The sequence below is a fragment of the Monopterus albus genome, unplaced genomic scaffold (genome assembly GCF_001952655.1).
Source record: "Monopterus albus unplaced genomic scaffold, M_albus_1.0 scaffold639.1, whole genome shotgun sequence".
In the NCBI taxonomy this organism is placed as follows: domain Eukaryota; kingdom Metazoa; phylum Chordata; class Actinopteri; order Synbranchiformes; family Synbranchidae; genus Monopterus; species Monopterus albus.
The window spans coordinates 1-13841 of NW_018128519.1; the positions used below are offsets into that span (position 1 = coordinate 1).

The 13841-nt window shown below is 42.0% G+C and overlaps 3 protein-coding genes across 16 annotated transcripts in view; 1 reads left to right on the forward strand and 2 right to left on the reverse strand.

The window, feature by feature from the left end:
• Positions 1-427: 427 nt before the first annotated feature.
• On the reverse strand, positions 428-5594 carry mxra7 (matrix-remodelling associated 7). Of its 5 annotated transcripts, none has more exons than XM_020588819.1 (6): positions 4562-5594; positions 4216-4502; positions 2774-2887; positions 2641-2674; positions 2422-2530; positions 428-864 (listed from the first exon to the last, which is right to left on the reverse strand). In XM_020588819.1, exons 2-6 carry the CDS (start codon positions 4489-4491, stop codon positions 750-752), a joined length of 648 nt encoding a protein of 215 aa, XP_020444475.1. In that variant the 5' UTR covers positions 4492-4502; positions 4562-5594; the 3' UTR covers positions 428-749. The 5 variants fall into 5 exon arrangements, 4 of the variants coding, with proteins under 4 accessions (XP_020444475.1, XP_020444476.1, XP_020444472.1 ...); XM_020588817.1 differs by adding an exon at positions 1796-1854 and having other exon boundaries at positions 777-864; positions 2641-2887; XR_002273900.1 differs by adding an exon at positions 1761-1854 and having other exon boundaries at positions 783-864; positions 2641-2887.
• A 96-nt stretch (positions 5595-5690) lies between these two features.
• Positions 5691-9234, reverse strand: srsf2a (serine and arginine rich splicing factor 2a). Of its 5 annotated transcripts, none has more exons than XM_020588825.1 (3): positions 9001-9202; positions 8521-8885; positions 5691-8008 (listed from the first exon to the last, which is right to left on the reverse strand). In XM_020588825.1, the coding sequence occupies exons 2-3, from the start codon at positions 8874-8876 to the stop codon at positions 7672-7674; spliced, it is 693 nt and encodes a 230-aa protein (XP_020444481.1). In that variant the 5' UTR covers positions 8877-8885; positions 9001-9202; the 3' UTR covers positions 5691-7671. The 5 variants fall into 5 exon arrangements, with proteins under 5 accessions (XP_020444481.1, XP_020444478.1, XP_020444480.1 ...); XM_020588822.1 differs by having other exon boundaries at positions 5691-7264; positions 7648-8008; positions 8521-9202; XM_020588824.1 differs by having other exon boundaries at positions 5691-6693; positions 7648-8008; positions 8521-9201.
• A 110-nt stretch (positions 9235-9344) lies between these two features.
• rnf157 (ring finger protein 157) overlaps positions 9345-13841 on the forward strand; it is a 19199-nt gene continuing 14702 nt past the window's right edge. Inside the window, exons 1-2 of one of the 6 annotated variants that reach the window (XM_020588810.1) lie at positions 9345-10422; positions 13058-13176. In XM_020588810.1, the coding sequence (XP_020444466.1) occupies positions 10335-10422; positions 13058-13176 (207 nt within the window). In that variant the 5' untranslated portion in view covers positions 9345-10334. The remainder of the gene's footprint in view (positions 10423-13057; positions 13177-13841) is intronic. The other 5 variants (XM_020588812.1, XM_020588814.1, XM_020588811.1 and 2 more) reach the window with 5 other exon arrangements.

The following is a 13841-nucleotide window of genomic DNA, read 5'->3' on the forward strand; positions in this document are numbered from 1 at the left end:
CAACCAGCCAAAAAAATATCCATTTGACTTGGACTCCCATCACCGAGATGTGTATGATTTGCTCTTCACTTAAATAGAGACGAGTGTTTGTTTTCCCTCCTGTAATATATTACTAGATAGCACAACCCCTACTGTGACATTTGAAACCTTGTAACAGAAGGTGACTGCGCAGGATTGTTGCGCAGTTCACATAGTAAAGCAGGAATCCTTCTCTCACATAAACATTCACAATGGTAGATAAGCTGGTTTATTACACAACAGAGAGGAGGCTATGCAGAAGTAATCTGGCAGGATTTATGTCAGTTACAGATTTGATGAAGATAAAACTTATGTTTCAGAAGTGTTTTAATAAATTCACTCTTTAACCCTTGTGTTCTGTTAAGGATCTTAAAAATGTTATGATATAAACCTAACAGACATAGCAATAGTCCTTTATCCCTTTCAGTCTTTATTCACATATTTGGGTGGCTAGAAAATTGCACTCTGGGCTGGAAGAGGTCCAGCTGCTTTCATTTAGTCTTTCATGTAGACCGAGTCTGAATGACAGGTGGCTTGTACAAATGGTAAAAATGAAAGTACGACATATTGTCAGAGTAGTTGTTGAGTGGACGGTACAGCTGTGTTGAATACTGTGAACAGGTTTATTGATGCATTTGGTGAACTGGAGAAGTCCTTCAGTAGTGGTCACAGGGAAGAGCACAGGCAGAGAGGGTGGTCCACAACGTGAAGACCTGAGTCAGAGTGGAGTCTCAAATGGAGTAGAGTCTGAGCTGCTCCTCTATGTCTCCATCAGACACCTCCCCAAATGTCTCCTTGTTGTCTTTCAGCAGCTGGAAGATGGCAGCCAGCTGTTCCCGTTGTACTCTGGTAAAAGAACAAAAATATCAAAGAAATACTGAGAGCTGAAAGAAAACAAATATCCTGCACATTTATGTACAAACTTTATTCACATCTGGTAAAATTCCCACTGACAAACAGCAGCAGAACCATAAATATACTGTATGTAAACAAAGACCAGGTTAAAAAAATAAATCACCAGTATTTAAACAGCCCTCAGAGGGTTAAACAACGCTTCTCCGACTGGAGACACAATCAACACCAGCTGTGACACGTGAGAATCACACATGTACTGTGGAATAAGGGGCAGTGTGAGGAGGGCATGTGGAGTCATGTACAGTACGTAGCACTGCACAGTTACATCAGTGTGAGAATCACACATGTACTGTGGAATAAGGGGCAGTGTGAGGAGGGCATGTGGGGTCATGTACGTAGCACTGCACAGTTACATCAGTCATTTCATGGCCATTTGAAGAAACAGAGCTGATGCGGCCAAAAATCAGTGCTGAGGTCAAAACTGTGAACATTTATGTACAAACTTTATTCACATCTGGTAAAATTCACACTGACAAACAGCAGCAGAACCATAAATATACTGTATGTAAACAAAGGCCAGGTTAAAAAAATAAATCACCAGTATTTAAACAGCCCTCAGAGGGTTAAACAACGCTTCTCCGACTGGAGACACAATCAACACCAGCTGTGACACGTGAGAATCACACATGTACTGTGGAATAAGGGGCAGTGTGAGGAGGGCATGTGGGGTCATGTACGTAGCACTGCACAGTTACATCAGTCATTTCATGGCCATTTGAAGAAACAGAGCTGATGCGGCCAAAAATCAGTGCTGAGGTCAAAACTGTGAAATCAGATTGTTCTGAAACATGGAGAAGTTTTCATACAATGGCCAGAAAGTGACTCGCCTGGGACAAACCGGTGACAATGACTCATACTTTACCACAGATTTGCTCCTTTTTGCAGGGTTACAGAGAGTTAAAGTCTGTGATGGAGTATATCCTGCAATGATAAGAGCAGGGTATGTAGACACATTACAGAAAAAACTAAACAAAAAACGGTAAACTTTGTTTCAGTTACTCTTCTGGTTCCTGTTTTTTTTTTTTTTTTACTTTTTGTTCCAGCTAAGAAAAGCCTTTGCTCCAGCAGCGACCAAACACCTATGATTTCTTTAAGTCTTGTGTTATCCTTCCTTTACCTAATGCCTGGCAGAGACTCAATCTCGCCTTACTCCCCCTAGCCTAAAGCTGAGGGTTGATACAGGAGCTAAACGTGGAAGGCTCTGAGCGAAAACAACACACAAACACGTGAAGACAAGGTGACAGGGAGGAAGAAGAGGAGTCGACACTGGACACTGGGGACATGGAAACAAAGACATTCATTCCATTAAAATGAATGAAAACAAAGGATTTTCAGTCAGTCAGTAAGATATCGAGCAGATTTGGAAACTCAGTAACCACGAGTGAAGGTGTCCAGTTCTGGGAATTTTACATATTGTGACATATCTGGGCACATTTTATAAAGGTTTTATAAACTAATTAATTATCCATATTTGTATTTGACACTGACCTCTGTTCCTCCTCCAGCTCATTTTTGGACATCATCATTTGCAAATGGTGTGATCGAGCCTTTCCAGGGATGTACTTCAAGGAATCATTTGCGCTGGACTCCACTTCATCTGATAAAACAGAATAAACACCGATTAGGTACCAACACCAAATCTTTATTCTGAAGGAATACAGTGGACATATTTGAATATTTAACTCATAACTTTTTAAACGTGCTCACCGTTGATCCCCGGGCTCTCTGTGGCTCCTTCAGTCTGGGGGTAAGAGAAAGCACACTTTAGGAGCTCCTTATCAGAGAGCCCAATGAATGACGTACGACCCCTCCCTGACGAGGCCTTGGTAGATGACTCTACCTCTAAGCTCAAATGCCTAGATCCAGGCCTGGGGATGGGCGAGCTGGATGTGGAGGAGGAGTGCTCAACTGGTGTTGCCAGTTCTTCAGTGAGAGGGTTGGGGTGTGCCTCCTCCTGTCAGAGAGTTACAGGGTCAGGAGAGGGGCATCACATCATAATTTTTCACAGGCTTTTCCCACAAAAACTTGTTCTAATAGTGTACTTTTACCTTTACCCATGTGTACATCCTTGTATGCAGGCCCAAATTTGAAGTGTCTGCACTAATATCTGGCTCCAACTCCTTGTGTCATATTTGGCCTACACTTCACACAGGTGTCAGTGAAGGAAAGGTAAAGGTTATCATTTTGTGCTTTTCTCACCTGGGTGCTGATTTGGCATCCCTGTGCCTGCCTTTGTCTAGTTTGAAGGCCCTCTACAGGCAGACATCCAACTATCCTTAAACAGACATTTAAGAGGCTAAAAACTGGCCAGGAAGGGCCACTAAAGCCACATGAGCAGTTCTATATTAGCCACAGGTGCAAAGTGGCCTTTTCAAAATAAGAGTAAGCCATCTTGCTTACTGATATCAATTTAGGCTAAAAGAGACATTTATGCTGGTGAAGTCCTCCTGCTGTTGCCCTCTCTGCCCCCAGTGCCCATTATTTTATGTCAACATCAGGGAATAGGATGTTTGTTTACTAGAAACATGTACAGTTAAGCTGCTTTAGTATTGTGCTTAGGTACAAGGTATTAAATATAAATATTCAATTTGTGAAACTGTTTTGCATCAAAAATTATATATTGTCAAAATTATTGCTCATTATCTGTTGAATTGCTTATTGATCATCTAACTGTTGCAGCTCTGCACGTGTAAGACATGATTTAATAAACCTGCATTGCTATAAAGCAGTAATCTTTATCTGGGCCAACTACAACATTAAAATACTACTTGTATGCAGTAATTTTGCTGAGTACTTACTATGTTTTACAACACAGTATTGCTACTTTTACTTGAGTAAAGGATCTGAATACTTCTACCATTGTTTAAATTCAACTCTGAGGTATTGGTTAGAGTTTTTAAATGGTGGAAGTATATTCATATATATATATATATTTTAATAAATATTCTTTCAAACACCTTACTATACTGACCATACAGTTGCAACTAGTTACTAATTTGCACAGTATTTGACACACCTTTTTCTGTTTTGCCTCGTTCTTGCCGTTCTTTCAATGTTGACAACGTTACATGATCAGTACACTGATTTCAAAAATTAATGCAGGCCATTTACTTACGAGTCGCCTTACATTATAGCCCTGTTAATATTTAGATAAGGATTTGAGTGCTGCTTTCTCTGCAAACAATGTGAGCGGGAGGGACAGGCAGTAAATCAGAGAACTGACGTTAAGTAATGAAACAGTTTAACACTGTGTAAAAACTGAACAGTAGAGCACAGACTTACTGGAAACACGGATTTCACTACATCCCAGTGATCGTGTGAGCTCCCGCTGATATTGCACCAGTCGTCCTCCGTCTTGTTGTTCTTGCCGGGTACATGGCCATTCTGCTTCGGCCCTGACTCGTCTAATCTCCCGGCTGCACGGTCCTCAGTGTGTCCGAAGTAACTCCGTGCGTTTGTAAAGTGGCCTGTAGACGAAGAGCCGCTAAATAGCGACGTTGCGACCACAATAGCGAGAAGTGTGAAAATAATTGCTGATAAAATAAAAGTTAGATCCATGGTTGTGGAGCCTTATCTAAGAAACTTCGGGTATTAACAGATTTGTGATTCGAAAGAGTTCAATTATGGTTCGGTGGCTGATCGTAGGCCTGTATTGGCTCTTTTGTCTTCACTGTGTCGCTTCCTGATAACCTTAATCGGCAACATTCACTCACTCAGCCATCCGCGAGATAATCCTCCCCAAACACCAACGCTAACGAGCAGATGCACGGATTTTACGATGTCCTCACCGAGCGGGACGTCACGTCCTCTGGCTCCGCCCCTGCATCATCCACCGCCCATATATATGATCCGCGGCCTACCTGTCGTTATGTCCAAGCTGTGGGAGAGGAAAGGTCACAGGTTGCCCGTCACGGCACGGTGCAACGTGCTCACCTCTAAGCTTAATCTCGTCAGCGGTCTGTGTACGGCACGAACTCGGAGACTTGATTTAAGTTTGTGCCAGAAGCCGTGTAGTGCGTCAGCCAGGGTTTAGTCTACCGGGGGGAAGGTGCACCAGGGATTTAAAGTGGACAATAAACAACCCATAGCTATTAATAGTGGGCTGTTACACATCCCCAAAGTTTCCCCACAAAACCAGTTCTTACGTTTAAATAGCTACTCCTCTACCGACTACCAGGCGTTGCTTAGCTCAATGTTTTGGTAGGTAACTGAACCAACTTACATTAGTTGGTAAATGGACTAGTTTCAACTGAATCAATGAAATATGGTCAACATGTCTGACCTCAAAATTACACTCCACAAATGTAACGTAAACTGCGACAAATAACTGCAACACCATTTGATAAGTAAATTGTCAAATAGGCTAATGTTATTTTCTACGGATGTATGCACAAAAACTACAGCTATCACACAACTTAAAAGATTTGTCCGTTTCCCCCAATACTAAGTATAACACCACAGGTACAGATGTTTTATAGCAAACGATTTAGTCTTCACTAGCACACATTCATGATGCAACTATTCAACATGACTTAGTAAATGACTAGTTTAAAGGTAGCTGGTTATTTGATTTATGAACAGCTGTTGCAACTGTCAGGGCACAATATCCTCAATGTGTGGATTGAGCTACATTTATCACTACACTGCCAAGAGTTGAGCCAGTAAATGCCATACTGTGATATACATCAAAAGCAATGATGCAGTGGGGGAAAATAAAAAAACAAGACCTATGGGGGGAGGGGAGGAAAACTGGCAAATTATTTACAACAATGATGTTTATTAGCATTCACTTGAAGCAATTACAAGACATTTGAGAAATTGACAAAAAGACTGCAACACAGATTAAGCAGCCAGAACTGCACTTTAAACCCTTCACTAGAAGTCACACTGGAACCAATTTCATAAAGCGAGCAAAACCAGTTTAATAGTGGATAACGACAGAGGGAGGAAAAGGAGAGGAGGGAGAATTGAGAGGAAGGAGGAGAGAACCTGTAATGTACATGGAGGAAAGGACAGGTCACAAGACAGAAGAGGATGGATGATCTGCCACACCTGTGAGCTTACAAACCGGCAAACAGCAGCGGAGGGTCGAGCCCCGGAACAGTGCCGGGCACTCAGCACCGCAACACGCCACACCATGTCACCATCGCACTGCACCGCATCTTAACAGCTAACCAGCATTACTCAACTGCTACACAACTGCGCCTAGTGCACAAAAGATACACAAGAAAGAGGGTTAGAGTCATAGGAAAGCAACTTTAAACAGACAGAAAGAGATTTGACAGAAAAGAAAACCCTATGCTGCTCGATTAGCAAGTCACAAATTAAGTAGCATTGCAATATTTTGCTTTGTCACTGTACATCAAGCCATTTTTCTCATTAAGTGTAAGGGCTTTGAACATCTAACAGGACCCTTTGCTATAACTCCACAAGTAAAACTCTTTCATGTCCATTTAGAATATTAAACCAGGGACTTCATTAAAAAAAAAATCCAAAAATTGTTTATTAAGTACAAATTCAACGAAATGCAAAAAGTCAAATTTAAATGGGGTGAAAAAAAAAATCTTTCAATATGCTCAACTTCACAATGATGACACAAAGTTACAGTTTGTTTAGGCAAATTAACTCAACTGAAACATTTAAAATATTTTAGACCAAGTTCCAATAACCTTTCATTCTGCATTCAAAGGTAGTAGTGGAGTCCACTTGCTCAATGTGACTCATCCTGATGTCCTGGACAAAGGCTTGATCATCTGAGATCTGGAAGGAAAGACAGAATAGAGTTCACCAGAGCAAAACAAAAAAGATTATATTAACTCCTACAACTGACCTTGATATTCAAATGCAGTAATGATCTGAGGTCCCCTCCCCCTGACACAAAAATTTATCATATTGGCTTTTTTTGAGGTATTATACCCAACATTACTAGTCATTTTCATGCTTACACACTCTTGTTGGCCCCACTCTCCCAGAGACTAGCTCTAATATGACTCTTGCACTTGGCCATATTTAAAAAACAAACCTCGGGGTCCGTTCCCTTTGTCAGAGGCGGAGAAAACCACAGGCACGGGTGGGAACAGAGCTCAGCGCATCTGCCTGTGATCCCTGTGAACGTACCTCACCACACCACCACCTTACACCAACTGACATCTCGAACCACCGCCATGAGGACCTGCTCCATAGCAACCACCGTTGCCTTGGTGACCTGCTCCTTAGCAACTGCCAACGCTCTCAGCAACAGGCAGGTCACATGGGCGGGTCACACACTAACTGCTCTCACACTGCCACACCCCCATCTCCTCCTCCTCTCTTTGCAAACAGGACTCCGCAGCTTGGAGGAAAAAATTCCACATTTAGGTGAACGTTTTGAGTGAAGCACCCACGTCCCAACCACCCCTCCCTCCCATACACACTCACATCACCCCAATTTGAAATATGTGCTGTGGAAGATCATTTGGAGCCAAATCTCCTATTGCCTGTGTATGCTTTAGCTTGACTGCACATAGAAGCAAAGTAAAGCAAAGACAGTCCTAAGAATGTCTATATCAGTTTCAATCTAATTTTAATTTCTAAAAACAATTAGGATTCTACAGACTTTGTGGCATTTGTGCAAATGACTAATGTAGCATCAAGACTTCAGAATATCCCAGTACTGAATACTATCAGAATAAAAAAAAAAAAGACCTTTATTAAACCACCCTGTCCCCTGAATACCGTCATATTGTGTCCACGTTTGGTTTAAGACTCTGCTCCGTTGTCCTCTGGAGATTTAGGCCTACTCTTGGATTTGGACCTGGACCTGGATTTGGACCCTCTGTTGGAAGGCGGGGTTCGACTCCTTGACTTGGATCTGGAGCGGGACCGAGACCTTGAGGCAGATTTTGACTTGCTCCGTCTTGGGGTTCGGGATTTAGACTTAGACTTAGACTTGGACTTGGTCTTGGACTTGGACCTAGACCTGGATCTGGAGTAGGAGCGGGATCTGGAGCGGCTGTAGTGGCGGCGGCTCCTGGATCGAGAACGGCTTCTGCTCCTGGAGCGGCTGCGTCTGCGACGACGGGGGCTAGCTGAACGGCTGTGGGTACAAAAAAGGGGCAAACCCAAATAAATTGGACGCTGACAATTAAATATCATATTTAGACTACATAAGGTTACTTTACAGCCTCGCGATGAAGCCATTGTAGTAACTCATTAAATATTATAGGAAGTCTAATGTAAGATTCATACTTTAGGTATATGTGATGTCTTTTTTTGCAGTTTGCTAATAACTCAAGTATATAACTCTGTACTGTAACGAAAAAGACCAGGTCATGAAAACAATAGTTATCTGCAAGCATACCGCACTGTAATACCGCACTGTATCAACATGGCTACCATAATAAAATGCAAGGTACATTTTAGGCTATTAAATATATTGCTATGTGATGTTACATAACGTATATCTGTTTACTTAATCAAACGAAAACGAGCAGGAAATGTTTTCAAGCTTAGATTACTTTCATTTAATAACGTTACACCACGTGCTGTCTTTTCCTTAGCAAGACAAACGAGTTCAGGCTCAGCTAAACCTAACCAAACTCGCGTTACCTCCTGCTTCTCCGTCCGTACCCTCCATATCTGCGTGGCGGAGCACCTCTTCGGCTATACATGGAGTCCGGTGGTCGTCCGTAACGGGCCATCTGCACCCGGAGCTCCCGCCCGTCAAGCAGCGCGCCGTCCATAGCGTCCATGGCGTCCTCGGCGTCGCGCTTGTCGAGAAACCGCACGAAGGCGAAGCCGCGGCTCTCCTTGGTGTACCGATCACGGGGGATATACACATCACCCACACGACCATATTTCTCAAAAACTCGTCGTAGAGTCTCCGGTGAAGTTCGATAAGTCAAGTTGTCCACTTTGAGGGAGGTCATTCCCTCAACGTCTGGCGGCGGCCTTCCGTAACTCATTTTCTTCGTCTACAAGCAACAGGACAGACCGGTTAAGACTAAAACTGTTGGGTCGTACCGTTTGCTAAAACTGTTACTAATGCTTTATAACTCTCTGGTTAAAGTATTTGATTCGAAATCTTACTGTGTTGGTTGTTATTTAGCCCTGAACGTCTTTCCTTCGGCACTGCTTTCACGTGAAATGGCGGCAATAAAGCTTCCTTTTACCCTTTCTTTGCGCCCATGTTGTCCTCCTCTGATTGGTTGATTCGCTGTCCGACTTCCGTCTTCTTCTTCTTTGTTTTATTGGCGAAAACTATCTTTAATGGGACCTGGCGGAACACTAGCGCCACCAACTATTGGTTTATAATCCTTTACTTCTTGAAAGCATGCTTCTTGAAGATATACAGTGGATATCAAGGCATGACTCTTAGTAGGAACGATGTTTTACATGTGTTTGATTCCTTCTTGGTTCAACTTTATCTATCTATCTAACTATCTATCTATCATTATTGAGGGCACTCAAAAAGGACATGCTCCATGTTCATATTCTTCTGTCACACCAACCGTTAACTATAATGTGAATACACCATTGCACTGCCCCTTGTCGTTCACGAGGCGCTTGTAACGGTAATGTGATACCGTTATTCTCTCTTTGTTTAATTTTGTTTGAACACCATACTAGCGATTTGTTTCTAGTTTACGAATCCCATTTAACAACTATAAGAATTAACTTACTGCTTTGAATCCCGTCTCGTCAAACAATTCTCACAGCTTTCTTTATGTAACCCTATTATTACCGAAAAGGCTTCAGCTGTCTTCTATTTTATTTACCATTAGCCTATCCGTTGTTAGTCCACATTGCTGAGCCTTTACGGGCATGCCTAGGGACTATAGATATTTTCGGCTGGGTTTGTATTCCACAAAGCCATCCTCTCTGCACTGCAGTCAGCACTGCTCACGTTTGCCTGTAGGAAGGTCACGTTATAAAACGGGCTGGTCGCCGCTGGAAATGCACTGAAGAAGGGAGGACTGCGCAAAAACCCAGGTCCGGTTGTGCCTGGCTGACGTCATGGTCTATGGCTCCCCATAGACCTCGTTGATATAATCTAACAACGGACAATCACCGGGGCTACATGACCGAGACCTAGCGGGCCGCGAGATGTAGACGACCAAATCACTGTTTTGTTGACACATACACGCCCGTAAAGTAACGGAGATTTCGCTTCGGTCCGTTGTGTGAATGCGGTGCAATATGCGGGCGCCCTGTCGCTATTAACCGCAGTTTTCGGTTTCAAAAACGAGCTGACGAGGGAGGGTTAAGGTGTCAGAGGAGTAATCCCCAGGACGCTCACATTCACGGCGGAGCTGGAAATACTACAGAACGGGATTAAATGATAGGGAACAAGGAGCCGCCGCGGACAAAGCCAACCTGAAGTGTGATGCCCGTTTACCCGTGGGGTCTTTATCTGACTGGAAATGGGAGCTTTAACCAGCAGACAAAACATTGGCGTGGAAGAAGTGGACATTCCGTCCAGTTCGGTTTATCGTTATCCACCGAAATCCGGTAAGTCACCAACTACAGGTCAAACTGAGGTGAGGGCTAATGCTGCGAAGCTTACTGCAGATGATCTATTCTGTGCTATAAACGAGTGAGGGCATATTAAAAGCAGTCTAGCCACCATCACCATCATACCCCAGCTTGTGGCTCTCATGTATAATACATCATACCGTGTTTGCTGACGGACCTGCAGGGCATTTAACCTGGAGAGCTACCTGTGGAGACGGGGGGATTTATGATGTTTATAAGCGTATTTTCTAACGAAAATTGCCCTTAACAGATTCACATTGATCGTTGCCTCATATTAACGTTAACATGTGACGTTACTCAAATTTATTTCTGCTAATGCAGCATTGTTGCATTGTCAGGGACATGCATGTTTTTACCTGTCTATAGTGGATCCCACTAATTATCCATTTATAAACCTTATGTTTTCAGCTGTTGGCTGAGTGTCAGAGATATTACTGGGATTGGCTCTTCTGTTGGTGCATTCATGGGCATGTACTAGGGAGCTTGACTTGTGTTAATAGCATCATCAGTCTGCCTTTAAAATAAACAGGCCTGTGTCATGATGGATGCAATGAGGATGAAAATAAGAAGTCAGCAAAAGCAGTAGAGATGCTATGCCCATGAAAGTAATATGTGTCTTTTACATTATCCTTCACAGTACACATAGCGATAAAATATAAATGAATAAATATATCCTTCACAGATTTACAACCCATGGTGATACTGTACATTTGTATTGCTTGTTTTGTTTGGCCAACAATTCAAACCCCAAATATATTGAGAGTGATATAAAACAGAGAAGGGGAGCAAATTCTAATTTGAGAATATGTAAAACATGAATATTTGGGATTATGGTTTTATAAATATATTAGCTGATTAGTGAATTTAACATAAAATATTTTATGTTGATTGACTAAAATACTAAAAGGCAAAGTGCTATCAGCTCAAATTTAGAATAAAATTTTAATATATAGCCCATATCAAATATCAGTTTTTTGGGTTGCAAGTTATTTTCATTATCAACTTTACTATTTTATTTTCAATTAATATACTCATCATTTAGTCAATAGAACATCAGAAAACTGGGATTCCGAGTCCCATTACTCATTATTTGATCCCTCCACGATGGGGTTTAGCAGTGATCCAATATTATATCCAATACTACCGTCAAAAACTCATATTGTGAAGAAATAATGTTAGGGCTTTTCAAATCAATCATGAGCAAAGCAAATTAAACTGCCCCACAAAATTAAATCTGAAACAGGATCAGGGAATGTAGGTTTTATTATACCCACTCATGGTGTGTTAGTCCAGAAGATATCACAGTAATATCTTAGACTGAAGAGAGGATGGAAGTGAAGAGACATGGTTGACTTGTGGCTGCCCTTCTCACCATAGTTCTGTGAGTTAGTCACAGTATGAATTTGTGATTTGACAGTCCTGTTTGCAGCCTGAAGGAGATGGTGGTAGTGGCAGGGGAGGAAGGATGATGGCGACGGTTGCTGGTGAAACCGATCTCTCAGCCCCAGTTCCTGTCTGTGGGATCTGGTGACAAAACCTCTCCCACCTGCTGTAAATAATAACAAGGTGCTGAAGAGAGAGAAGGAAACAGTGTCGTCACTGCAGCTTTTTTTAGCTCATGATTTTTCTTGTTATGAATTCTTGTACCACAAAAACGGCTTTAAGGTCAGAGCATCCAAACCCTTTATCCCCTGCAACATTAATAAGTGTGAAAGAAGACAGGCACGTGAGCTGTCCTCCCAGAAGATGTATGACTTGACTGTCCAGCATGTATTTAAAGACTCAAAGCCACTATTACAGTCTTATGATGTCAGCCCACCCTGTCATTAAATTACAAAATGTCTATTTAGTGTTGTCCTCATTAACCTGAAGTCTTTGTAAACAGGCGGACAAGCTGTAAGCAGTCAGTAAACCTTGGTTTTGTTTTCCTTTTTGAAATTAGAAAAGCAAAACTAGACAGCACTCCAAGAGCGCAAGCGCCTGCCAAGGCAGCTCACCATCCCTATAATTTCCTCCAGCCCATTTTCATGTGATGTATTCTGATCTTCTTTAATTTATTTACATGAGAACCACTTTGAGCTACTTTACTGTATGAACTGTGTTATATACATACGTAAGCAAGAGCACTCAGAGAGCACATGTACCTCCACCAAGGCACAACATTCGCTCACGCAAACGGGTCCCTCGTGAAAAATGAGATCTAGAACAACACAAAATGTTTCCTAAAATCCTTGATCCAGATCAGATCCGGATCAACTTTTAGGGTATGATAGGTGGTTATACTGTGCATCTTACCTGAACATTTCAAGGTTCCATCTTTTCAATAGGTCAAGTTATCGCAGAAAATATCAGTTAAATGGGGTCGTATCTGGAATCCGGATCAGATCTGAATGAAATTTGGTCTGGTGACAATGCCACCCTAAATTTCAAATTATTTCGATGACAAAGTGTTTTTTGATTTGCCCTATGTAAGATAGAGATTTTTGTTGTGTCCTTGGCCTTTGACCCTTTGACCCCAACTTCTAGAATGTCTGTACCACATATGCTGATGATCCATCCAGCCGTTTATTTTGAGTGTCTTGTGTTTAAAAGTGAGTCTTTGTGTGTGCAGGGAGTTACTTCGCCAGCCATTTCATCATGGGGGGAGAGAAGTTTGACTCCACTCATCCGGAGGGTTACCTGTTTGGGGAGAATACAGACCTTAACTTCCTGGGGACCAGACCTGTGGCGGTAGGGATTCTGACTAACAGTTGGATGAAATGTTAGAAACAAAAAGAGCAGTAGCTGTTTTGGAGTGTTGGATCATTACACAACCGTTACTCAACAGATGGAGGTCACCCAGTTGAGAAGAAGATTGTAAATCATTTTAAGGACTTCCTGTCCATGTTGGCCTTAAAGTTGAGACAGAAAGGTTTTATCAACTGTTTTTCCAAGTCAAGAATGAACTTTCACTCTCAAATATTAAGCAAAATTGTGTCAATATTAAAAACGTGTGTATAAAAAGAGGTGAAAAATAAACGTTCCCGACCTGCAACATTTTTTTTCCATTATCAGCTCATCTGTCAATTATTTTTATCAGTCCTTAGTCTTTAAAATATCAGAAGATAGTGAAAAGTATCGGCTACAATTCAAGATGATTGAAAATGTCTTGTTTTTTAAGTCCTCCCAAATGAGGAAGTCATCGTTTGTTTAACCGAATGATTCGTTGATTACTCATTTCAGCATCAAAAGGCGTAGTTGTGTCTTTGTCTTTAAACGTGAGCAGATACGTTTCGTTGGCCATGACTCCTGTACTGTGAGTTACCAGGCTCTCAGACTGTTAATGAATCAGCGTCTCATCCTGTCAAACTAACTAAAAGTGAAATCACTGTCTGTCTTCTGCCCATACAGAGGGG